A 25,389-nucleotide genomic window follows, 5' to 3' on the forward strand; every position below is an offset into this window, starting at 1 on the left:
GAGACCAAAGCCAGCCTGGCCATTCTTCCTTCCCAGAAGCTGGAGGGGTCCCTCCACCTGCTGGAGCCAGGGGTCCCTGCTGGAGCCAACTCGGGTCATTGGTGCTCCTGGCCTCCCCTGAGGGCATGCCCAAAGACTCGCCCCCCTTCTGCCAAGCAGACTCCGTGACTTACCCACTCCAGGACCCTCAGGAAAGCCAGGGGCTCCTTCACCGCCCGGAAACTGCCCTTGGAGGCAAGCTGAGGAGAGAACAACACAGAGGGCAGGGTCAGGGGATGCTGGGTGCAGGAGGGAGCCTCACAGCCCCCATCTGTGCCTGTCTACTCAGAAGTAAGTCCCATTATGGCCCATGGGGCTTACTCCCAGGTAAGCGTGGCTAGGATGGCAGAGCCCCATCCTGGGCCTGTAAGTCCCATGATAGTCAATGGAACTTACTCGCATGTAAGAGTGGCTAGGATGGCAGCCTTAGAACCCAAGTCTAGCCATGTCTACTCAGAAGTAAGTCCCATTATGGCCAACGGGGCTTACTCCCACGTAAGTGTGGCTAGGATGGCAGCCTTAAGAGCCATGTCTACTCAGAAGTGAGTCCTATAATGGCCAATGGGGTTTACTCCCAGGTAAGTGTGGCTAGGATGGCAGCCTTAAGAGCCATGTCTACTCAGAAGTGAGTCCTATAATGGCCAGTGCGGTTTACTCCCAGGTAAGTGTGGCTAGGTTGGCAGCTTTAAGAGCCATGTCTACTCAGAAGTGAGTCCCATTGCGGCCAATGGGGCTTACTCCCAGGTAAGTGTGGCTGGGACGGCAGCCTCAGAACCCCATCCGACACCTGTCTACTCGGAAGTAAGTCCCATGATAGGCAGTGGACCTTGCTCCCAGGTAAGAGTGGGAAGGACCCCAGGAGCGCCTTACCTGGTCGACGGTCTCCATCGCTGCCCAGCTGGCTGCGCGCAAAGTTCAGGTGCCAGGAGCGTCCCCAGGAGGAGGCTGGAGGCTGCTCGCCCGCGCCCAGGCAGCAGGCAGGCGGCCAAGGAGCCCGGGCTGGAGCGAGCGAGCGAGCGAGGCAAGCAGAGCCCAGCTGAGCTGCCAGCGCGCATCCACGCCCGAGCCGAGCGCGCTGGGCGGAGGGAAGGCGAGGAGGGGGCGGGCTGCCGGCGCTCGCAGCTCTGCCTCGCTCGCGTCGCCTAGGCGGGTGCCGAGTGCCCGGGCCGCGGCAGAGCGCAGGGGCGCGCTACGGACTCTCCAGCCGCCTCGCTTTGGCCCAGCGCGTGGCTCCACTGAGCGCTTCCCACCTACGGCCGGCGAGGGGTGGGAAGGAGACAGACTACAAGCCTGTCCCTCTTTCCTGCGAGTAAGCCCCATTGGCTATGGAACTTACTTCTGAGTAGACGTGCGTAAGATTATGTTCCGGATCTGTGGAACTCCTTGCCACAGGGCGTGGTGAAGGTGTCTGGCCTGGATGCCTTTAAAAAGGGATTGGACACATTTCTGGATGAAAAGTCCATCGTGGGTTACAAGCCATGATGTGCAATGTCCTGATTTTAGAAGTGGGCTATGTCAGAATGCCAGGTGCAAGGGAGGGCACCAGGATGCAGGTCTCTTGCTGTCTTGTGTGCTCCCTGGGGCATTTGGTGGGCCACTGTGAGATACAGGAAATTGGACTAGATGGATCTATGGCCTGATCCCACAGGGCTCATCTTATGAGAGAATTTGAAAGGGGGAGGGAGAGGAGAAGCAGCAGCGCTTTGTTGGAGCTACCCCTACAACAGCAGGCTTTCCCACACTGTGTCCTTGACCTTGTTGTGCCTTGCTAGGGCCCGCCCCTCAGCCTACCCCTCAGTCTGTGTCATGGCACCAAAGAAGAACCATTTCCTGTTAATTACACACATTTTGCTTCCTTAAACGTCACACCAATTCCTGGGTATATTTGGGGTGCTGGTTCCAAAAATGGCATCCGTTTTGCCCTATCACGTCTAGTTTTGGAGACATGGCATAGCCTCTTTAGTGAATGGTTCAAGCAGCTTCCTCATGAGCTAGACGTGATAGGGCAAAATGGATGCCATTTTTGGAATTGGCACCCCAAATTCATATCAAACCACCATAAAGTTTGGGGAAAACTTTTCTGACCCTCAATTTTGTAGGCCTGTGTTATGGTACAAGCAACCCTTTCCCTAGGCACACTTACTGAGGGCCCAATCTTATCAGGTTTTCCAGTGCCGGTGCAGATATGCCAATGGGGCATGCGCTGCATCCTTTGGTGGTGAGGCAGTCACAGAGGCCTCCTCAAGGTATGGGAACATTTATTCCCTTACCTTGGGGCTGCATCACAGTTGCACCAGTGCTGGAAAGTTGGATAGGATGGGCCCTCAGACGTCAGTGCCAGTGAACTCTTAAGTTAGGAGGACTGACTTTATTTGTTTCTAAACATCAGCAGTGCGCCTGGCACCTTATCAAGTCATGTGGGCGAAAGCAGACAGGTCCCTGCCACAAGGATATTCCGACTTAAATCAGATTGTGGGGCAAGCAACAGAGAGAGGAAGAGACAAGAGTAGGTAGGGCATGCTGGCATGGCAATCACATGTCCTTGGTTACAAGCTCTTGAGTGCACTCCCATGCGCTTTCAGTCCTCCAGCTTAAAATCATGAGGAACGATCCCTGATGTTTATACAGGTATCAGAGGCACATTGCAGAAAGCAGGGCTCTCTTTGACGAGGGGTCAGCTTTCATGCTGTCGCCTCCCCCAAAATCTGAGGGCACAGTGGGCATCTGAGGGCATTGTGCCCACCACGATCAGTAATACACCAAATGGAAGGTGCAGAAACAGCTGTTTATTGCAGGGTAACCAAGCAAGGCACAAGAAGAATGTTCTCAGATCATGTGCAAAGTTCAGCTGGACAGAACCAACCTTTAATACTCAGTTCAGAGCAATACAATTCAAATTCATTAAATTGCCACACCTGCTCACTCAAGCTCCCCTCTACCCCTCCTTTTGGTAGTGCTGCCCTTCTGCTGGACATATTTTGCTCCTCTTGCAAGATAACAGGGTGCTTACACAGACTGGCCCCATGGTTATCTTCAAGGACCAAGGCACTGGGGAACTAGATCTAAAAGCATTGGGTGAGGACATGAAGCTGTCCCCCTCCTTAGCAAGCAAAATGTTTGTAAGCATTTAGTTTTACTCTTGTCTTTAAGCATGGAGTCACTGTTGTCAAAGCATACAGCCCCCCTGCACTCAGGATGTTCTATGTCCTGACCTGGACCAACAGGGGAGCCAATGGCATCAATGCAAAGTAGCACAGAATGCAGAGCCCAAGAGGGTGTGCTGAAAGACTATGGTATAAGCCTACAGCACCCGGTATTCCCAGGCGGTCTCCCATCCCAGTACTAACCAGGCCTGACCCTGCTTAGCTTCCGAGATCAGACAAGATTGGGCATGTTCAGGGTAACAGTTGCTGTCAACAGCCAGCCACCAGGCAACTGTGCAAATCCTCATGCTGATTGATGCTAGTCCAAATTAAGCCTGACTTTATTCAGTGGGGTTGATCAATGTACATAGGACTGCAGCCCTAGGACTGTGAGACATGCCTGCATGCGTCTGCACACTGGCTGTGAACTCCCCTGAACAGAGGTGGGAATGACTTGCAAAGAGGATTAAGCATACTTGGGATTGGGAAATTGGAGAGAGGTAGCCACAGTGGTATGAAGCGGCGTGGAGGGTTAGGGCTAGAATGATGTTCAACAGTTTGGGCGAACGTTTCTCAAACTGTGTCAGGGCCTACATAAGCTGGTTTCAGGTGGGTCGTGTAGCACCTAACTCGGCCGCCATTGAAAATACAGAGCTGAAAATACATGGTACAGAGTTGGCCAGGGAGGGGCAAAGAATGGGTAGGGAGGCTGTGGGAGGGAATGGATTTGGTGGCAACAACACATTCCAGATCCTGTTTCCTCTTTTGCAAGCCTCCCTTCCCCTCCTCAGACTTGCACCAGCTACAGAGCTGGCGCAGTCCAAAGAGGCATGTTATTTTATGGATGTTTTTGGAGGAGTAAGGGGAAATGATTCCCCTTTCACCTCTGAAACCTTCTGATCTCCTCCCCCCCCCCCCGGCTGGGTACAGCACCCTGTGGCTGCATCGGCAGAAAAGAGAGGATAGGATTGGGCACGCAATCCATTTTAAATTGTTTTAAATTACGATACAGTTTAGAGTACAAGACTCCTAGGCACATCTTCTACATTTTTACAATGCCTATTTATAGGGGCAGTGGTGTTCTGGGCTGGCCTCCCAGGCCGAACATCTGTGAGACCTTGGAAGAACTGTACTAGTCATAGGGAAAGTTTTGAGATGTAATTTTTCAGTAGGCAATTTCAGTTGCTGAAAATCTTCAGATTTTCTAACCCCACTCAAGTGTTCTTAAAAAGGGGGTGCTTTCCAGACACCAACTTGCTTTGTGTTCCTCATTCTTGGGACCAAAATGGCAATAGCACTTCATGCAATTGTTTTGATCTTTATGGGTGCATTCGCAGCGTGTTTTAAAGTGCTCTAAATTGTAGAGTACTTTAAAACAATTTGAAAAAAGCTTTAAGAAAGGGTTCACAAAAGAAAAGGAAAAAAAATATCTCCTAAAGAGTGACCAGAACAGCAGAACCAGTTTGTGCTGTCGGCTGTATTCAAGCCAACACAGTCTCAACACCACTGCTAACATTCAAATGGAACAAATGGGTTACTGTGTTTTATTATTCTCTTATTCCCTAAATATACTTTGAGTATTGATCAAGCACAACAGGGGTAAAATTCTGCAACTTTATTGATATTGGTGGTGTGTTGTTTTTAGCCATCAAAAGCATTCTAGAAACTTCCTAATAATGCAACAATTACTATACAGATCCCTTCTTTTCTTGTTTATATGCAGTACTGAAAGCAGTGGATTCTTCTCCAGCAGGCGGTTAGTTACTTTGTGGTCCTGGGAGATGTTCAAGAACCTTCTGATAATGTGACTTCCTTGGCCCTCTGTAAAGATAATTCACAGAATCTACAGATGTGCATTGCATAGCCACATTCCAACCAATGAACCACATTTATGACAGTCCATCATTGCTTTTACTGTGCAGAAGCTGGTACTCCTTACCTTTGTGTTGGTGTTCTGGGGTTGTCATTAGGAAGCCCCAGAGATCTCTAACATGTTGTCCTTAGGCCTCCATGGGCTTCAGGATTATTTTGGTTCTTAGGGCACAATCCTAACCAACTTTCGAGCACTGGCATAGCTGTACCAGTGGGACATGTATTGCATCCTGCAGTTGGGGGGGGGGGCAGTCACAGAGGACTCCTCAAGGTAAGGCAATGTTTGTTCCCTTACCTCAGAGTTGCATTGCCTTTACCTTGGTGCTAGAAAGCTGGTTATTTTTAGCTACAGATATTACTAATGGCTAATTAAAATGTTCACTATTTTTTTCAGTACTGTATTTACATTTATCCTAATAAAGCTGGACACAAGTAATTTCTCTTAGGGCCCAATCTCATCCAGCTTTCCAGTGCTGATGCTGTTATGGGCTTACTCCCAGGTAACTTAGGCCCAAATCCTCAACTGCTTTCCAGCACTGGCATAGCTGTGCCAATGGGACACGTGCTGTATCCTGCAGTGCAGGAGCACTCACAGAGGTCTCCTCAAAGTAAGGAACTGTTAGTTTCCTTACCTAGGAGCTACACTGCCCTTAGGTTGGTGCTGGAAAGTGGGTTAGGATTGCACCCTAAGTGACCCAATCCTATCCATGTGATATGCCAGCAGACTGTGAGCTCTGCTATTGTACTATTCAGTCCATCATCATGACAGCCTCTCTGCCAATCTGTGGCCCAGAAGACTGCATGCCACCAAGAGAGCCCCCCTCCCCCCCCGATCAGCTGCCAGTTTTGTACCCAATTCAACTATGCATGGGATCAGACTTCTGATTACTCCCTGCTCAAGGAGTCCTGTGTGCAAACAGCTACTATGCTCACAGTTTCCAAAATCAGGGAGCAAGAACAATCCAGTAGTCAAATTGTTGCAGATAGTGCAGAATAGTACTTAAAGATGTTTTTGTTCTGGGATGACTAGAACACTGGTACTCAAACTTCTCAGGAGCAAATCTCCCAAGTTAAGGCTTTGTGGGGGAGGGGGAAGGTAGTGATACAATTCCCAGGATCAAGCCTCTGCGGGAGAGGGGGGCTATTTTTAGACTTACAAAGTGCCATGATCCGGGGGAGGGGGGAGGGCTTGTAAAATGTGAAAGTTGTGATCGCAACAAAACTAGAAGTGAGTCCGGAGCACTCTGTGGGGCTCCCCACACCACCTGGATCCCAGCAGCAAGTTAAAAAATAGCCCCTCTTCCTCTGCAGTGGCACAATCTTGGGGATTGCATTGCTGCTTTCCCCCTGCCCCTTAAAGGGAAAGGGGCAGTATTACATGGGCTGGAGGGGTGTGACCCATCAGTTTGAGGACTAGAAAGATACACAGTTCTCAGTTTAGAATTGATTGGAAAAAAATAATGTATTTACAATTTATTATTTTAAAATAGGTACCCAACTTATAATTTAAAAAACACAGCCGATATCAGTTAAAAACAACAATTAAAAGTTGTTCCAAGGGTGGTGCAGAAAAACCAAAATAGTGAGTGGTCAAAACTTCTATAAATCCAACAAATACGTACCGTCTCATGATGAACTTAAAGCACAGTAAGAGAGACATGTGGGAACTGAGAAGATTGAAGAGACAGCAATTTCGTTCTCCCATCTCAGGCTCTCTCTGGGGCATATGCTGAATAAGTGGAATGGCAATCAGAATTGCCTACACTCATGGTTCCCAAACTGTGTGCCTTTATGCTCCAGGCTGCTGCACAAAATTCACAGGGGCACCACAGGTTATTTTAAATTTTTGTGGGAATTTTTCGGACACCATGCAAACTAGTAGCTTGATGTGACTCACCGTTTCAGCTTGAGATCATGTTACATTCCTTTTGATGATGTTCTCAAAAGTTGAAGATGTTTTTGTTTAGTTGTGCTTTTGGTTATGCCAGTAATTTCTTGAACCAAACTACTTAATAAATGGAACTGTTGGGTATTTATTTTGGCCTAGGAGTGCCGTAAAAAAATTACTGAGACACTAAGTGCTCCGTGAACTGAAAAAGTTTTGGAACCAGTATTTAAACTTCTGTTTTTCTCTCTCTCAGATTTTTTTTTCCTTTTGCCAAGCACATATATTTGAATTCACACCAATAAAGTGTGAATGTGGGCTGTCTGTACATAAGTCAGCAATGTCAAATTCACTGAACATCAACAGCCTCTGCAAATACAAAGCCTCATCCCTAGGAACTGTCACTGGGCCACTAAGCAATAGTAACAAAATAACATAATGGTTATGTTAATAACAATAACAATACAATTCAACAATTACAGCAATTACAACTACAACAGTCATCTAATAGTGTTTGTATAGGGGGGTGAGATCTTAAGAAAACCTATTGCAGTGGTTCTCAGATGTTTAGTACTGGCACCCACTTTTTTAGGATGAAAATCTTTCAGAACCCACTGAAAGTGATCTCATGACCAGAAGTGACATAATCAAGCAGGAAAATTTTTGACAATCCTAGGCTGCAATTCTACCCACATTGACTCAGGAGTAAGTCCCATTTACCATCATTGTTAAAAGCATATTCACAGTAGCCTAGTAAAAGTACAGAGCTGTAACATTTCCCCAGATGCAGGCACATACCATGGTAGCACCAATATATTAAAAATAAAATATTGAAATGAATGTATACCCACCTAAATGGGGACCCACTAGTCTCGACCCACAGTTTGAGAAACACTGTTCTATTGCGTCTAACGAAGGAAACCTTATATTGCTCCTAACAAAATAGCAGATGTTTGATGGTAAAAAATCTAAAGCTGTGAGGTGCAAAGCTTTACAAGGAAGCTCTGATGACACCCCCATGGAGAGAGCAGTGGTTCATTGTAAAAGTACCTCCAAGCAGAGAGAACGCCAAAACAATACCAAGTATGGATAAATAGAACAGCAAAGAAAACTAGCAAAATGGAACATCACAATTTCAAATCTGTTTGAACAGTACTCCTAGGAATTGGACGAGTATGGCATGGATTGACAATCCTGTTTATAGACTGAGAAATGCTGCTTTCTCTGCCCTTTATTAAGATTTCCAGATGGCTGAATGTGCACCACAATATGGCCCAAATCAGCTGTTTTGGTTTCCACATCTGCTGTCATCACAGACAAACCTTAGACAGCTTAGCAGTTAGCATATCAGGCTAGCTGTCTCTTGACACTCAGTCTACAGCTTCCTCTAGAAATAACATCTCGTGTTCAGCACTAGAGACAGTTCCTTGTGTACCTTTTTCCCCTCTTCAGATTCAACTACATAAACATCTCCATCTGTTGAGTTCACTGCCATGCTAGGTTCATCAGTGTGGCAAAGCAAATACGGCATTACATTTAGCGGGAATTCCAAGGTTCAAATCACTGCTCAGCCATGGAACTTAGTGGACAGTCTCAAAACCCAGTTTTATCCTTGAGATTTGCCAGTGTTTGATAGTGTAGAACAGGGGTGCCGAAACCCCGGCCCGGGGGCCACTTGCGGCCCTCAAGGCCTCTCAATGCAGCCCTCAGGGAGCCCCCAGTCTTCAATGAGCCTCTGGCCCTCCGGAGATTTGTTGAAGTCCGCACTGGCCCAACGCAACTTCTCTCAGCGTGAGAGACTGTTTGACCTCTCGTGTGAGCTGTGGGATGAGAGCTCCCTCCACTGCTTGCTCTTTCACATTTGTGATGCAGCAGTGGCAGCAAAGGAAAGGCCAGCCTTGCTTTGTGCAAGGCCTTTTATAGGCATTGAGCTATTGCAAGACCCTCATTCATTCATATAAGTTCATCTTTAATATATTCATTTATGTAAACTTATGTAAATGTATTTAAATTTTAAATGTAAATTAATTCTTTTTTTTCCCCTGGCCCCCCCACACAGTGTCAGAGAGCTGATATGGCCCTCCTGCCAAAAACTTTGGACACCCCTGGTGTAGAAGACAGACTGCCTATGGACACACTGTGGATGCTGGCATAATGTTGGAAAATGCCGTGCTTTTGTAGCTCAGATGTCACTTGGACACCAGCACAATTCCATCAGCGGACTAGCCAAAACAGAAAAGGAAATTGCCCAAGCTGCAATGCTCTCGCCTCTTACAGGGCACCATTGCAGGTACCCCCTGGTGGCAAATGATGAATATGCCAGAGGCTCAGGTGTGCTTGAGGCTGTTTTCAAGTCTCTGTTACTCTTTGTGTGTTTCATCTTGATCCCTACAAGCAACTTATCCCACAGGTGGAGAGACTACGCAGATCCCAAGGGAGACCTGAAGCGCCTTCCTGAAGTGACCAATGTGAGCCCAGCTGCTGCTTGGTGAGGTTGCTGACCTACTCATTCCAGTCAAGGCCCTTGTGGCTTTGCAGACTCAATGGCAGACTGTAATGGAAAATCAGAAGATCATCAGGTGGATGATGTGGTGTTGACAGCGATTCCCTGTTTTGACAGCTGGTTGACAGCTCTGGGAAGGGCAGGGCTGGCTCCACAGCTGTAATCAATCAAGGCCAATGGAGACCTGGATGGACACCTGAGCTTCATTGGACCTTGATGGGACTTTGCATGGACTCATGGACTGAAGAGATAGCTCAGCTGAGCCTAACTTGGACTTAACAAGGTAGCTCACAGCTGAGCTGAATTTGGACTTAACAAGGGGCTGCAGGATAAAAGGCAGCTTCAGAAGGAGCCAAGGGCTGGCCAAGCAGGACGCTGACCCAGCCAGAAGCCGACCAAGAGAGCTACCTGACCCAGACCTACAGGAAGAGAGGACTGCCAGGACCCTGCTGGAGGAGACACACTGCTGGAGAGGAGGAACTCTACTGCAGAAGACTGGACTGTGTTTTGGAGACCAGATTGGACTTGGACTGGAGGCTTCAGATGTTACCCCCGGAGTTAAGTGGAGCTTTGGGGAGGGAAAGCCTCTGGACAAGAGGACTTGCAGGGAGTGTCTGTGTTTGTAGCAATAAATTCTTGTTAATTGCTATAGATAAGAAGTTCTGTGTTTATTCCTTTGCACACCACAGCTGTTGTTCTTGAGAAAGGGGGTTGTTAATTAGCCAAAAAGCAGGCATTAGAAGGGAGTTGGGATATTTGGCAGAACACAGACCATGAACCAACTGGTGGATCTGCCCCCATCCCCTGCTGAGTTCACCCTGGTGGTACCCTCTCTGGCTTTCAGAGTTGGGGATGATTGGATACAGTGATTGGCTCCTTGGACATCATACCAATGGCACATGGATGATGTTCCGATTTCACGGCAATGACCACAGATCTCACACAGATAACCCATGGATGAGACAGCAATAAAACACTGCCATCAGGACCCTGCTTCAAGGATAACAGGCTGTGTCAGAGTTTCCATTAAGCTGGGTGTGTTACTAGGAAGAACTGTGCCAGCATCACATTGCCAGGACACAAGGAAAGGTTTGGCATTTGGACCACGATGTACTGGTGTCTATGCACCATTGGTGTGACATTGTCAGGATGGGCTTTGGATATGATGAACATCACACCTGCATCCATGTGATGTTGGTATAGCATTTGAATAGGATTGGGATGTTGATCGCTTGGATGGGATGGGAGAGGAGAGAACCTTTTATCCTTCCTTGAACACTGTGAACAAAAGATAGGATAAAAATGTAGTAAATACATCAGAAGAGGTAGAGACTCCCACAGTAATTCTCTTTTTATAAAAGCATCCAGGGGAGCAGAATTTGGATTAAAGCTATAAAATGGAACAGAGAGTGTACATCTCTGTTTCCTCCCCTGCATACTACATTGTCAATCCAGAAGTTGTCATTAGTTGTGAAGGGGGAAACATGAAACTTCATGCACCTGGACTACCACTGACAAAAGTTCACTTTGAAATAAACTGGTTGGTCTTTAAGGTGCCACAAGACTCTGCTGGTTTTTGTGCCCTTCAGTTTTCTTTTCTGTAGTTAATAGAAGCTTATAGAAGCAATCTAGCCCATTCCCCATGTCAGGGAACTAGCACAGTGGTTGAACTCTGCCCCACGTTTCATGACCTTGATCCCAAGAAGGCCCCTGCAACTGCTTTTACAAATATGTTGGGAGTTATGTGCCTTTAACAACCTCACAACCGGCAGAAATCCAATGCATGACTCTTCCTGGCATCAAGATGTAACAGCTTTGTTGACTAATTTTTTCCCCCCTGAAAAATGCAGCTGTTAGAAAACACTGAGCCTCTCTTAAGTAAAAAAGGGGGGGGGGCATTTTGTAAGCTTCAAAGCCTTGTAAGTTATTATTACTTATTCCACATGAAAGAAAGAAAGAAAGAAAGAAAGAAAAGATTTTAACTACTCTTTGTGCATTATAATCTATACCCAGTGGTGGACATCCCATTCACTTGATGGGGAAAATGCCCTGAGTGCAGAGCCTTGTGCACCTTTAGGACCCCACGGAAGCCTTTCTGAGGTTCCTGACAGGGTCAGAAACTGTGCTTCTGGTTTGCCAGAAGCACAGTTGAAAGTGTCGGGGAACCTTCAGGAGGCTTCCTGGTGCATCCTGATGCCACGGGAGGATCTGTGTGCTCCAGGAAAGCGGGGGGGGGGGGAGGTGATTTTCGCACGGGGAGGAAGTGGTTCCCACGGGGGGGGGGCAGTATTTTGAACCTTTACCCTGGGATGTGGGGCTGGGGAGGTCTGTCTATACCCATGTACTATAATTTGACTAGTAAGTAAGGGTGTTGCTGATCTGAATCAATCTTAGAAGATTTTCATATGATTAGTCGGAAGATGAATCTACCGGACTATGAATTAGTTAAACTGCCATATTGCTTCAGGGTGAAACTTCAATTTAGATTTAGCAGACTTACATCCACTTGAAACTAAATAAAACTAATACATGCTTCGGCACATTCAGAAATTGGGCTGACATAACATGTACATCATCACAAGGGTCATTTGGGCAATCCAGAATTAGGGGGCTTCCCTCCCCAGAATCCTAGATTAATGCTTTAACAGCTTTCTTTTCTTTTTTTTTCCTTTCATGAGTAAAGCTTGCATACTAACAAGCATGGCCTCAGAACTGTTACTTACATGAAAATAATTGGTCATGAAACTGTGCTTCTTTCTCATGCACCAATGGCAGTCTTCCAGATGCTTTCACAAGCACAGTAACAAATTAGTAAGTCACCTGGCAATTCCAGGTACTGGTAAGTGGCTCTGCTTGATTTAACTTCTGATACAGCTAACAACACAATGGCCTAAGTTAATCTAAGGTTGAAGTACCAGCCGGTATGTTGTAGGCTCACCATGGGGAAAGTGGCACATACAAAAAAATGGATGTTAGCTGCATGCTAATAAATATGAGATTATTCCCATCTTCCCCAGAGTTCTCCAAAGCCTTCAGTAGAGTGAGAGCTATAAAACAGTTGTGCATTGGGGAGAATGTGAAAAGCCCCCCTGGGAAATTCCACTAGTCTTTCTAGAACGCTTTGGTTTCCCTGCAGAATTCCTCAGTTTGCTTTGTGAATTGAAAATCCCTATTTTCAGTGCAACGTGAAAATAAGCCTTCAAAATTGGCTTTATTGTTGACAACCCAATCCCAACTAACTCCCTGTGTAGCGATGCAGCAGGGTGTCCGCTGTATCCTGCAGGGAAATTTTGGCCTCCAGAGGCTTCCCTGGGCCAAGGAAACATTTGTTCCCTTCCCCCGGGGATGTCCCCTGCCAGTCTGGTGAGTCTACTCTGACCTGTGCAAGCTATATAGCTGGTGCAAGTCCTGAGTGGATCTGTGAAGGCAGATTGGGCCCAGAAAGGGGGCTAGGATTTGGCAGATATTGCTGCCACCAAACCTGTCCCCTTCCCAGGTCTGATCTGCCCTCCTCCCCACCCCATCCCCTCTCCATTCTGCCCCCCTCCGCCCTGTTCCATCTCTCACAGCTCCCTCCAAACCCCTGCACCCAGTTACCACCAGCAGCAGGCATTTCTAGTCTGCAGGCACGTGGATCTGGTTCCTTGCTCCAGTATGTTGGATTTGTGACAGCCAGAAAACGCATTGTGCTCCCAGAGCGCTTGTTCTGGGGGTGCAACAAACGGGTCGGATTGGGCTGTAAGAATATTTATATGCCACTTTTTAACCTAAAAGTTCACAAAGCAGCTCACATAGCAAAATAAATAAATAAAATAATGTCCCCAATGGGAAGAATCACCAGCAAATAGCCATTAGCAAAAAGATCTTGCTGGATTGAAGAAGGACATTTTGTAGGAGACTTTAGGCAAAATCCAGTGCCAACCCAGGGATGTGCATTATAGATATTTTGAGAATATACACATTTTTAGATAAACAAATTTTTAAAAGCTAGTTCACCCATATTCTGTGAATGTCAAGCAGTCACCAACTGTTATTGGTGAGTTAATTGCAGAAACCCAAAATCTTGTTCAGCAATTGTTGTCCTCTAAATGAGCAATTGCAAACAGACCTTGACTTTTAAAGTCTCAGCTCTAAAATCATGGGAGTTGAAGAGGGACGATTCCATATTCAAATTTTAAAAATCCAATGGAAGATGTCACATTTCACTCATGTAACATATCCTAGGGGTGACCACTGCAGTCTTTCAAATCGGAACTAATCAGCCAGGGCTGGCCCATCTATGAGGCCCACTGAAACAATTGCTTCAGAGCCCAATTCTAAACAGTGCGCGCCAGCTCACTGCTGGCATACACTGTTGCAAATGTGCCATAAAGCACGTTTCCAAGCCCTTAGCACCAGCCCAGCACCAGAGCTAGCCCAGCGCCTGCTAGCACTGTGAACACACTGGTGGAAAGCCTATGCTCCACCACTTGGCGGTGGCCCAAACTGCTGGGCGGTGGAGAGGTAGGTAGGGGAGGTGGAGAGGAGGCATTCTGGGGTGAGGTGGGGGAGGGCGGAATTGAGTAGCCTCATTGTGGGGCTATTTTCCTTATCCTGGGGAAGGGGACAAATGTCCTTTTCTCCCAAGAAGCTGCCGATGGCTGCCTGGTTCACTTAGGATACTGTGGCAGCCATTTTTGATGCCATGGCAGTCCAGTCTGCTGGGCAGCTTAGGATTGGGCTGCCCAGCAGCAGTTTGGTGGGGGCCACCCATCTCTGCCTGCCTACACACCTCCAAATGCTTCTCCTTCCACTTTCTACACTGGAAAAGGAAATGTAGAGGTGAGGAGAGTGCTGAACCAGAAGGTTGGAGAGCAGGAGGAGCAAAGGCTGGCACATAACCAGGTAAGGGGTCCCACCATAGGTGTCAGAAGTTCTTGGGTTAGCCCTGCAGCCAGCCAGCTCTACGTGTTCTCATTTCTTTTTGACTTGCTACAGTCCCTAATGGCAGTTAATATTACAGCTAGGCCAGAAATTGAAATCTCAAGTCCTAAGACTTCCTGCTAAGACCACTAATGAATATCAACTTATGTCAGTCTTCTTTAGTGCCTACTCACTCATAAGTGATATAAGGGTGCAGCCGCAGTTTTTTTAATCTCATACCCAATGAAGTGACACATGCCAATATATTCTGACTGGAGTGTAACCGAGAACCTTGTACATTATTAGTATTTAATGGTGTCATTGATTTGTATAATTGGATTCACTTACAAAGGAAGTGTTCAGGCAATTAAAAGCACTTTTTTTAAAAAAAAAAGGTTTTCATAGCATTTAATTTCATTTCATCTCAAAGACTGAAGCATAGCCTGCTTAGTTTTGATAATAAACTCACTTACTATGAGCTTTTGTGTGATTTAATTAATCCAAACCATTAAGTGAGGAAAAATCAACCTTTGCTGAACAAACGTATATACATTTGCTGCCCACAGATGCAATGTGGTCACAGTCCAGCTGGCCTGAGCGCAGTGAACTTTGAACTTGGAATTTCCAGCTCATTTGGAATTCTGTTTACTCAGACGTAAGTCTCATTGAATGCAGTTAGATTTACACCCAGGTAAGTATGTATAGGAATGCAGACTACGGGCCCAATCCTGAACTTCCTTAGCACTGGCGCTGAGTTTCAGCGCCAATACTGGGTTTCGCAAACATGCCAGAAGGCATGTCTGAGGCAATCGGCACTAGGCCAATGCAGTCGGCGCTGAGCCTTAGCACTGTGTGGTTGGCCAGCTGGTGCTCCAGCAGCACTGACTGGTGGTAAGTAGTTTTGAGGTGGGGGGGCAGGGAGTAGGTGGAACAGGGTGGAGGAGGGCAGGGGGGAAAAACCAGGGTGGGAGGGGAGTGGAACCGGTGGAGTTGAGTTTCACCACATCCTGAACTCCTTGTTGGGCTGAAAAGCCTAACACGGAGACTCTCAAGACTGCACTGGCAAAATAGCCAATGCAGACTTGAGAAGCCCCATTGTGGAGCTTGGAGCTTTCCCTGGGGGAAGGGGATAAAAGTCCCCTTCTGCTGAGGAGACCTCCTGCAGCTTCGGTAGTGCTGCTGGATATAGCAGTAGTCATTTCAGTGCCACTGCACCCAGTAGAGCTACTGCCTTCAGGATTGGGCTGTTACATCCTCATCCTAGATATGTTTACTCTAAAGTAAGACCCATGAATTCAATGGGATTTACTCTCAGGGAAGAGTACATAGGAATGTTTCTTTACATATGGAAAACAACAGTCCACCTAACTGACTCACAAATACCCAGAAACACATATGTACTGGTCAGCATTTAACTATAGGCAAAATTGTGCCAGATGGTGTGTTAAAATGATCCTGTCCCTGCCCAAAAAAACCTAAAATGTCTGTCTCAGAACAAGGCTGAAGTGGTGCTTTCTACAGAGTCAGGCCTGTCAGTAAGTACCACCCAGATTGGGCCACAGCAAGAAGGAATAAGGCTTACAGGCACTTGAAGTTCTTATATGTATCTAGCAGCTAGAATAGTAAGCTTGAACAAACATTGTTTTAAATACATGCTTAGCTATGAGATTAGCGGGTGATCATAGGCACATCATCGTCTCTCTCAGACCTCCGACTTTCAGCTTCCTGAAATGGAAATAATGGTGATCTCTCTCTCACATGGTTGATGTAAAGGAAAGGCATCTTTCCAAACCACTGAAAGCAGGGATGATTGGGCAATAAAGTATTACTGTCTCACATTTAGTGCTAGTTAATACAACAGCCTATCATTCTGCAGAGAGAGAAATATAATTTTCCTGCAGGGGAGATAGTCATTCTATGGGGGGGGGGTGTCTATGGATTACTTTCATTTTAATTAACAGGGTGGGACTCCAATGTGTAGCTATTGTAGCTACCAACGAAAGCTGTGTAGCTGCATGTCCTAGAAAAGGAAGCGGGCAGGGCGATATAATTCAGCATGCATGTTTGCTGCCAAGATCCACCTCTCTAGCCCCACCCACCCACCCTCAAACCATGCCTGAACTGCCCACATTCTGCCCCTGCTGCCAACTTACCTGAGTCAGCAGAGAATTCTAGTGAGTCTGGTGTATGTATGGCCTATGGCAGTAGACTACAAGGTCCACTGCTGTAGGGCCTTGATAGAACTGAACCATAAGTGACATCAATTGGCTCTTCAGCACTGAAGACCACAGCAAACAATCTACTTAAATCATATGTAATTGGTAGCCTTCTTGACTTCCACTTTGGGTTCCCCCCCCCCCCAACTTTGCTGATGTCAGGAGTTTACATGGCCACTATCACTTGAATCAGGGAGAGATAAGCCTCTAAAACTGACTAAAACTTATATAAAATAAGATAGAATTCTTAAAATAGCACAGGTAAGTAGCAATGAGGACAGGATTGGCACCAGGGTTTGTGGAAGAGGTGTATATTTCTGTTCGGTCCAAAAGCACTGCAGAAATAAGCTCCTTTATAGAAAAGTCTGTCAATTAGAGCCAGATAAACAGATCACCATTACTGTGAACAGTATGGCTTTTAACTCTTAAAAAAACACCTTAGACTCCAATATGTTTGACACCACAGTGGCTATTGAAATGTAGTACAGAAAGAAAGAAAGAAAGAAAGAAAGAAAGAAAGAAAGAAAGAAAGAAAGAAAGAAAGAAAGAAAGAAAGAAAGAAAGAAAGAAAATGAATGTATGAATTTTCTGCTTTCCTTCTTAAAAAAGAAAAGAACACATCAGATTAGAACATTTTTTTAAGGAGAATAACATTACTTAATATGTACAACAGAGATACAAATATATAGGTTTGGTGACTCCTATTCCCCATTGGTTTTCGCCCTTGATCCCAAGATGTCATGGAGCAAGGATTCTGAATACCTCAAGATCAGGGATTCCCTCCCCCTGTAGAGTCCCACACTGAGGTCAACTGAGGTCAGTCCCACAACAGGCCAACTGAGTCATTAGAAGGAATCCTTAGCTAGGGTGATCGTTCTAAAGGATGCACTGAACTGGATCAGTGACAGAGCAGCATCAGAAAGGGAAGTACACCAGTGGGGTTGCCAACCAACTCTGCCCTTGTTACTCTGCCCTCTGGGCTTGTTATTCCATAGCAAAGTATCCAACAAACAGCCAAGTAACCAGTGCTTATGGGATCCGGCTGCACCAGTTGGTTCACTGTCTGCCATTGAGTTTGCAAAGCTGCAGGGGATGGCAGCTGAATGAATACTTACTTCATCAAGCAGCAGCTGGGCTCACACTGGTCACATCACACAGGCTGTAGGCTTCCCCGCAAGGTGTCCTTGCTTGTGGAAAAGTTGTCTGTGGGGATCAAGGTGAAAATCAGAGTGAGTGAGTGAGTATGTATGTATGTACTTACTTACTTAGCCTTCCTTTCTTCCCAAAAGGCACCCTAAGCAGCTTACAACAACAGGGACTAGGCAACAGCATCAGTCAAACATGTTCTCTGGCTTGTGACACACACTTAGTGTTTGCGAGAATGGTCCCCCCAGAGTGTACAGGTGTGCCCCTGTATTTGCGAATGGGAAAGATGTCCCACCTCCACCCTCCAGAGGCGAACTGTGCTCCCCTCATCTTTGGAGGGTCTTCTGAGCCCAGCAGAAGCTGCATATGTCTGCCTGTGGCCTTTGCCAGATTCAGAATGACTTAAAACAGCAAAAAGACATAAAAAATGGAGAAACCGGAGGTAGCTTTTTTCCTGTTTTAAGTCATTCTGAGCCCAGCAGAGGCTGCAGGAGAATGCGCACGGATATGACATGGGAAGCTCAGAAGACCTTCCAGAAGAGAGAGGAGTGCAACTCCTCTCGCCTCCAGAAGGTGGAGCATGGGAGCCCTCCTGCATCTAGGGATAATTGGATCCACAGATAGATACAGGCTCCCCCCTGTACTTGCAGTCGTGCCCTGTTCAGGGTGAGAGCATAATGGCTTGGGAATTAACTTTTCCCTCTCCTGGGGGGTCGCTCCAGTAGAACCCTGCAGAGGCCCACTTCAGAGCCCCCTATGGCAATGGTGCAGTCCTGAAAAACAAAAGGGTTTCAGATGAATGTTGGGTCAGCAGTAGCAATGCTTGGAGTTCCTGACATTCACCAAAAGGGAGCAGATACTCTCTACTCTGAGCTCTTGCAAAAGGAGGAGTTGGTTACCACTGACAGCCACTGATAGCCAAAACATGTGATAATTCTGAGGGGTCAGGAGATTGGTAGAGATAGGAGACGGAAATGTACCATCCAATACATTGTGGCATGGAATTCCTCCCCTCTGCTTACTTGTGCTTGCTTCCCCTGTTGGTGTGGTGAGGTAGAGGCTCCAATAGGGTGTCTGTCTGTGGAGTCCTCCTGGGGCAGAATACAGCACCTGCAATAAGAGTTCTACAAAGTTAACTCTTAACATAATATCTTGCCACACATGTTCTGAAGGACAAGAGGTTGTTTATGCAGAGTGCTCCCTTTGTCCTCCAATTGTCCTTTCTCTCTGGCTCCCATTGACAAAGTTCCCTTTGAGGGACCAGGAAAGCATAACCATGTGCCACGCATCTGATCATCTGAGATGTAATTAGTGCTATTGTAGGTCTGGAGTTATTGGCTGCCAAATGTAGTCTCTATCCTATGCTCCTTCTTGAGAGAGTGGTCAGGGCACAGGGTGGAAGGAAGTGCAACTGTCTGCTGTTTTTCCCTTCCCCACTGTTCCTTATGGGATTACCTATGCTAGCTCTGTCACTAGCATAGCATTTATTTTTATTTGTTATTTTTTGCATTGGGAGCATGTCTGTCTGAAGAAGAGTTAGGATGTGGTGTACATCTGCTCCTTTTTATCCCTCCCATGTCATATCCTAATCTCCTCTCTGTGTTGGTGTCTTGACTGGTGGAGTTGTGCTGGCATCCAAGTGATATCTGAGCTATGTCAATGTGGCATTTTACCTTTAAATTTCACATTTCTATACTGTCCTTCCTCCAAGTTGCTCAGGGTGGTGCACATGGATCCTTCCCTCCTTCTGTCCTCACAACAATCCTGTGACATAGGTAAGGCCAAGAGAGGTTAGCCCAAGCTTGCCCAGGTTCATGGCTGAGCGGGAATTGGAACCTGAATCTTCCAGGTCTAACTCCTAAACCACTATACCATCCTGCCAGTATCCATGGTGCATCAATTGGCAGGCAGGCAGGCTTCTATACTTGCAGGGCTGTCATTGTACTGGCATACGTGGCAATAGATACACCGGTGAATTTCAAGGATAGGATTTAATCTCAAGGTCTACATATCCTAGAGTTCAGCAGAGCCATCACATTTGTCACTACTTAAAATCTGGCCTAATTTTTAACCTCACTGACAGCAGAACTTTGTTTCAATTTTGACTGCTGATCACTTAACCATTCTAACCTCTGACACCAGGGTTAAACAGTCAGGTGCCCTTTTCATGGTTGACGACTATGTAGCAAACATGAGCCACAGACTTTTTCATCTGATTGAAATTCTTGGTATTCTTCCTACTGAGTGCACTGACATTAAAGACAAGTTCCCTTTTAGCCTATAACTTCTCAAGAGTGAAGGCAAGATTAGGAGCCCATCCCCTTTCAAGTTGTCCTTTCAGCTTTAATACCCAATAGCATCCCAGGCATGAATGTCATCTATAATGTGATAGCATGCTTCTGGAGATACAGCACATTCCCAGTGGAGGGGGTGACTGACTTAACAACACGATATAAATGACAGGTCATGTCAGTCTGTGTCTTCCGTAGGGATCGCTCCTAATGTCACGCTTTGCATTGATGAGGCAGTAGTCTGCTCTGAAAAAGGAATGCCATAGGGATTGTGGGAAACACGTATCACAGGGCTCCTTATTCAGTGGAACAAAATGTGCTAATGAGGTATGAATGTAATGAGCAGGTTGCATTACCCTATTAATGTTTGCCCATTTTTAGGGCATTCATACTGTGCTGCCATTGGAAAACTATTGATGGTATGGTGGCTAAAGTTTCTGGTACCAGTTCAGTTCAGTTCAGTAAGACCTTTATTGGCATAAAATACAGAGAAAGAACAGAACAGAACAGGAATGTACAAAGACAACACAACATAAGCATAAACATCAGTCACTGCCCAGAGTCCCAGGGCTCTGCCTGGCTATTACCCCCGATAAAAAGGAAGCAACATTATCCAGAATCTCAGGATCAGGAGTGGAAAGGAGAGACTGAAGCATGGTTGAATCCTCCCAGCCCTGCATCCTAGCTAGCAATGGACCTAGAAATTTCTTGCGTGACACAACATGTAGCGGGCAGTAAAAAAAGGTATGCATTAAAGTCTCAACGCAATCCCTACCACACTTGCATTTCCTCTCTAAGTAGGGGATACAGCTGAACCTGCCCGTTAACAAGGCTGATGGAAGAGCGTTACACCTTGCCAGTGTGAAAGCTCTCCGGGCCTGTGGGCACACCAGGTGGTAAAAGAAGGAGGCCGGTTTCCCAAAACTGACTGGAATATGAAGATGGAGTGGAGAACATGTGGTTCTGGTGGCACTAAACAGCTCTTGTTGTTCAATATCCAGAATTCTTCCTTTGACAATTCTGTAAGCTGCATCACAACCAATCATACCTAACTCTGCAGTGTCCAGCCCTGCAGTGTCTGGTACCAGTACAATGTAGTACAGGCTAGGCTACCAGGTTCAGATGGGAGGCACTGACATTCAATACTCTGATCAGTCAAGAAGCAAACTGGATGTCCTTGGGCAAGTAATGTTCTTCCAGTCTGACCTACCTCACAGAGCTGAGGCTTAAATACACCTTTGAGTTCCTGAGAAGAATAAAATACAAGTGAAATAAATCCCTTGCTTTGCTGCCTTTGCAGCCCCATTGGTGCTGGTGAGTTGGTGGTAGGAGAGAATAGGGTAGGAGGAATGGGGTTGTTTCTGGCAGGGAGAGGACAAGAACCAGGATAGGGACAAAGCAGTAGGGAGCAGATCCAGCAGCAAGGGGAACATCAGACCTTATCCCTTCCCTTCAGGCTGCAGTTATTATTAACAGTATTTATATACTGCTTTTCAACAAAAAGTTCACAAGGCGGTTTACAGACAAGTCAAAGGGCACTTTTAAAGAACATTTCCAGGGAAAAAGGAAAGGTGATCCAGTAGTGCTATTGTAAAAAAAACCTAACTACCTTTTTTAATACGAACCACAAGCCATTCTTGCTGTATTTCGCTGTTTACAAGTCTAAAAATCACTTTGGAATTTCAATACAGGCAAAACGTTTTATTTCAGAATCCAGCAGGGTACCCGGAACCAACGTTCTGCAGCACAGTGTTGAATATTTGAGAATTTCTTGCACTACGACACAGAAAATATAGCCCTCCGAAAGCAACTCCCTTAAGACATGATTTAAGCAATCAAGTGGTTTGACTGTAGCTCTTATCAGTGTTTCCAAAATGGAAGCGCATAATTAAATTATTTAAAGTTGCCGCTGTAATCAGGGGCATGCATTTAATGAATATTCAAGCCAACAATCATTTGTTTTGGAATGAAGACGAAGGTGCTCTGAGCCTGGCTATGGTTTTTCTCTCTTATTGTCTAAAGAGCCATCCAGAAGATGGAGCCCCAGTTCTGTCTGTAACATAAAGCAACAAACCAATAACTGAATTTGTGTTTTTCAAACTCTCAGGAAATGGAGATACATTGATAAAGTAGAGTGAAACTTTTTAAATCTCAGAATGCTGAAAGCATGATCCATGGCGCGAGTATTTTTCAACATTCAGCCTGGGTTGCAAAATTGAGGTGTCTTGGTGACGTGCCACTCAAAGCAAGGACAGGCAGTACAGCAAGAAGGGCTCCAGTTATTATAATTCTGTCCATTTTCACAGATTGGGTCACTGCTAATCTTGAAAAATCACCTATCAGTTCAAATTTTGAAAACAAGATGAGCACAATTAGTCCCTGGTCTGCCGCTAGAGGATGTATTATGGACATTGGAGCATCAACAGAATGCAGAATTCTTTTCTTTTGGTTCAGAACATCCTTCTACTGTACATCGTTTTGCCCAAACGAGACAATTCCATTCCTTGTTACAGTGCCCACAACTTGACTAATTTTTCCCTACAACATCTCGCAGAACTTCCCAGAACGTTATTAGGAATATCTTACCATAACCTGAAATGAAGATATACAGCAATATAACATAATCTTTTGACCATTTCGGTTGGAAACAGAGCATCTTAATTTTGATCCCGCTACAATTCTCTCTTGTCTGAGGTCTCTTCTATGTAGCTCAAGCAATTTGTCATCCGATTAGTCTGATGAAGCATGGCGAAGTTATTTGAACTGTAAATTTTCCGCAGGCAAAATAAAATGCAAACAGGAAGAGCTTCCTGTGCCTGCCAAAGCGATGATCCTTGGAATACAAATAAGAGAAAGCCAGGCTGACAGCAAGACCTATTTTTACATCCATCATTGGCTTGCAGGCATCATGCCTTGAACTGGACTGCATCTGTACTCCAACAAAAGTGAAGCTCTTGTCTTTTAGAACCTCTCCTTAATCATAATGAAAGAAGATGCTGTGTGTACAGTGTATAATTCCCAGTTCACATTCAAGCCAGGTATTTATGATTCAGGCCAGTTTCAACTGAGAAGCTAGATCAGGGAAAGATCCCCAATGTTAACAGGTACTAGAGGATTCAAGGGGGGGAAATGAAAGAGGCGTCCCTGCTGGTGACATTAAATGGTCTTCATGCCTGGTAGGGAAAAACGAGTGGGAAATCCTCTCTTGCTCGAGCAAATCTGTGTAATTTGCATAATGACACACTCCCGAAGCCCTCTGGGATGGGAAGACTCCCCCCCCCCAAAGAATGAAAGTCAGGATATCTCCATTAGGTTTATTTCCATAGCACTGAGTCACACTGGAGATGAGGGCATTTTGCCTAATCTTGTGTATCTTCAACAGCAATTACACAACATCTTAGCTGGTTCCAAGGCAGCATTTAATGTGCATCGTACAACAGGGATTTGCCTCTTGGTTCTGTTGTATCTAAACGTCTTTAGCTCCATGTAATGCAAGGCTCTGTACTTAAGGGTGCTGGCCTGGGAGCTCAGTTCTTTGCATAGGCAGAAACTTGTCCCTCCGTTTATCCATCCATTTGAACTAAGGAAGTAGGTTATGGTAAATACAGCAATATGCACCAGTCGATCTAGGCCTGAAGGTGGTAACTCTCTGAAAGAGCAACTTCTATGAGTGCAAAGACAAAACTTCAAAAAGCAAAGGTGCATAACAGGTTGAAACAATTCTATAAGAAAGGAGTCATAGCATCAGAATTCCTTTTGGGGTGGTTATGCTAAGGATCAATGCATGCATGTGCAAGAGGAAAAAGAAGCAAAGCAGCTCATGGTACCATAAAGACAAACATGTTTATTACAGCATAAAAGTTCATGGACTACACTTCAACAGGCTACAGCGCATTCATTCATTTTGCGTGCTTTCATTTGAAAGGGAATTGCACTCTGAAACGAATCACCCAGATTCGGAGCTGCTTCAGACAGAGCCTTTCACAAAACAAGGTCCCTCCGAAACACTCCAAACTGAAGCAAAGTCATCCGAACCAATTTGGATAGTTGTCCACTTCATTTGGCATTCCTTTTTTTTTTTTTGTCTTTCTACTGCCTGGAGCCTTTTCTTTCATATATGAAATGTGATTTCCGAACAGTTAGAGGCAGGAGGCAAGGGACAATGTGATTGACAGCTCTGAGCTGAAATGAGGCACATAGCCGCTGAATGACTGTTGTCAGTTGGTGCTTCCTTTTCTTCCTTTACCAATCAGTGTGGTTCTTAGGAGGGATCTATGAAAATGACAAAACGTATAGGGCTTGGGCAAGCTGCTTTCTCTTCCCTGAATTCTCTTGAAACGCAAGAGCAGGTGGCGTATTCTTTAAGTCAGTGTTTGTCTGCAAGAGGGATCTGAAGGCCTTAGGATTGGACCTCAACAGATGGGAACCCTCGGCCTCTGAGCGTCCTGCTTGGAGACAGACTGTGCAGCATGGCCTTTCCCAGTTTGAAGAGACACTTGGCCAACAGATTGAGGCTAAGAGGCAAAGAAGGAAGGCCCATAGCCAGGGAGACAGACCAGGGACAGACTGCACTTGCTCCCAGTGTGGAAGGGATTGTCACTCCTGAATCGGCCTTTTCAGCCACACTAGACACTGTTCCAGAACCACCATTCAGAGTTCAATACCATAGTCTTTCAAAACTGAAGGCTGCCAACAGGTGTGCATACATGCGCTTGGTCAACCTGGCCATCCAAAATCATCCCCCTACTCAATTTTTCTGGTTGTTAGCATTTCGTTCATCTGCCTGTACAAGTTCAGTGTGGTGTAGTAGTAGTGGACCTGTTTGCATATGAGAAATCTGTGTGTGTGTGTAGGCAAGTGCATGCGTGTACACACAATTGTGCATATGGGCTGCATCGCACCCAAGCGGAGAGTTCTTAGAGCCCAATCCTATCCAATTTTCCGACACCAGTGCAGCCATGCCAATGGGGCATGCGCTGCATCCTGTAGGGAGGGTGCAATCATGGAGGCCTCCTCCAGGTAAAGGGAGCATTTGTTCCCTTTCCCCAAGGAAAGTTGGATAGGATTGGGCCCTAAGTCAGCAAAAGCACAGGCACATATCTTCATATAATAAAGGTATATTGAACATGAGACGAATCAGAGGCAATGCCACTGTCAAGCCCTTCTTCAGTGATGCAAGGGCAGACCTCATGTGCAATATAAGCCTGAACATTCCAATTCTTCTTGCATATCTAACCGCGCAATCCTAACTTGTGCTGGAACAGACAGGCCAGTGGGCCTGCGCTGTATCCAGTGCAAGTTTTGGGCTGACTGAGACTTGGCCCCAGGCAAGGGGAAAAAAAAATCCCCCTTACCTTGGGGAGAGCTGCAACAGTCCCAATGGGTCTACTCA

At 46.0% G+C, this 25,389-nt stretch overlaps 1 protein-coding gene, 1 long non-coding RNA gene and 1 pseudogene across 8 annotated transcripts in view; all 3 read right to left on the reverse strand.

The window, feature by feature from the left end:
• The window catches only part of SYNPR (synaptoporin), a 211,231-nt gene extending 209,937 nt beyond the window's left edge, over positions 1-1,294 (reverse strand). For 2 of the 3 annotated variants that reach the window (XR_010793765.1, XR_010793764.1), the window contains exons 1-2: positions 910-933; positions 174-239 (exon numbers count right to left, since the gene is read on the reverse strand). Coding sequence is in view for 1 of the 3 variants with exons in the window: in XM_066615012.1 (XP_066471109.1) it covers positions 174-239; positions 910-927 (84 nt within the window). In the remaining 2 variants the exon portion in view is untranslated. Of the gene's footprint in view, positions 1-173; positions 240-909 lie in introns of all 3 variants that reach the window. The other variant, XM_066615012.1, reaches the window with a different exon arrangement.
• A 2,043-nt stretch (positions 1,295-3,337) lies between these two features.
• LOC136643221 (5S ribosomal RNA) lies at positions 3,338-3,457 on the reverse strand (annotated as a pseudogene).
• Positions 3,458-6,142: 2,685 nt separating this feature from the next.
• LOC136640139 (uncharacterized) overlaps positions 6,143-25,389 on the reverse strand; it is a 63,037-nt gene continuing 43,790 nt past the window's right edge. For 3 of the 5 annotated variants that reach the window (XR_010793771.1, XR_010793767.1, XR_010793770.1), the window contains 3 exons: positions 18,729-18,816; positions 17,676-17,763; positions 16,860-17,029 (listed from right to left, as the gene is read on the reverse strand). This is a non-coding gene — a long non-coding RNA (uncharacterized lncRNA). Of the gene's footprint in view, positions 6,859-8,985; positions 10,721-16,859; positions 17,030-17,675; positions 17,764-18,728; positions 18,817-25,389 lie in introns of those variants that run through there. The other 2 variants (XR_010793768.1, XR_010793769.1) reach the window with 2 other exon arrangements.

The sequence above is a fragment of the Tiliqua scincoides genome, chromosome 2, assembly GCF_035046505.1.
Source record: "Tiliqua scincoides isolate rTilSci1 chromosome 2, rTilSci1.hap2, whole genome shotgun sequence".
Taxonomy (NCBI): domain Eukaryota; kingdom Metazoa; phylum Chordata; class Lepidosauria; order Squamata; family Scincidae; genus Tiliqua; species Tiliqua scincoides.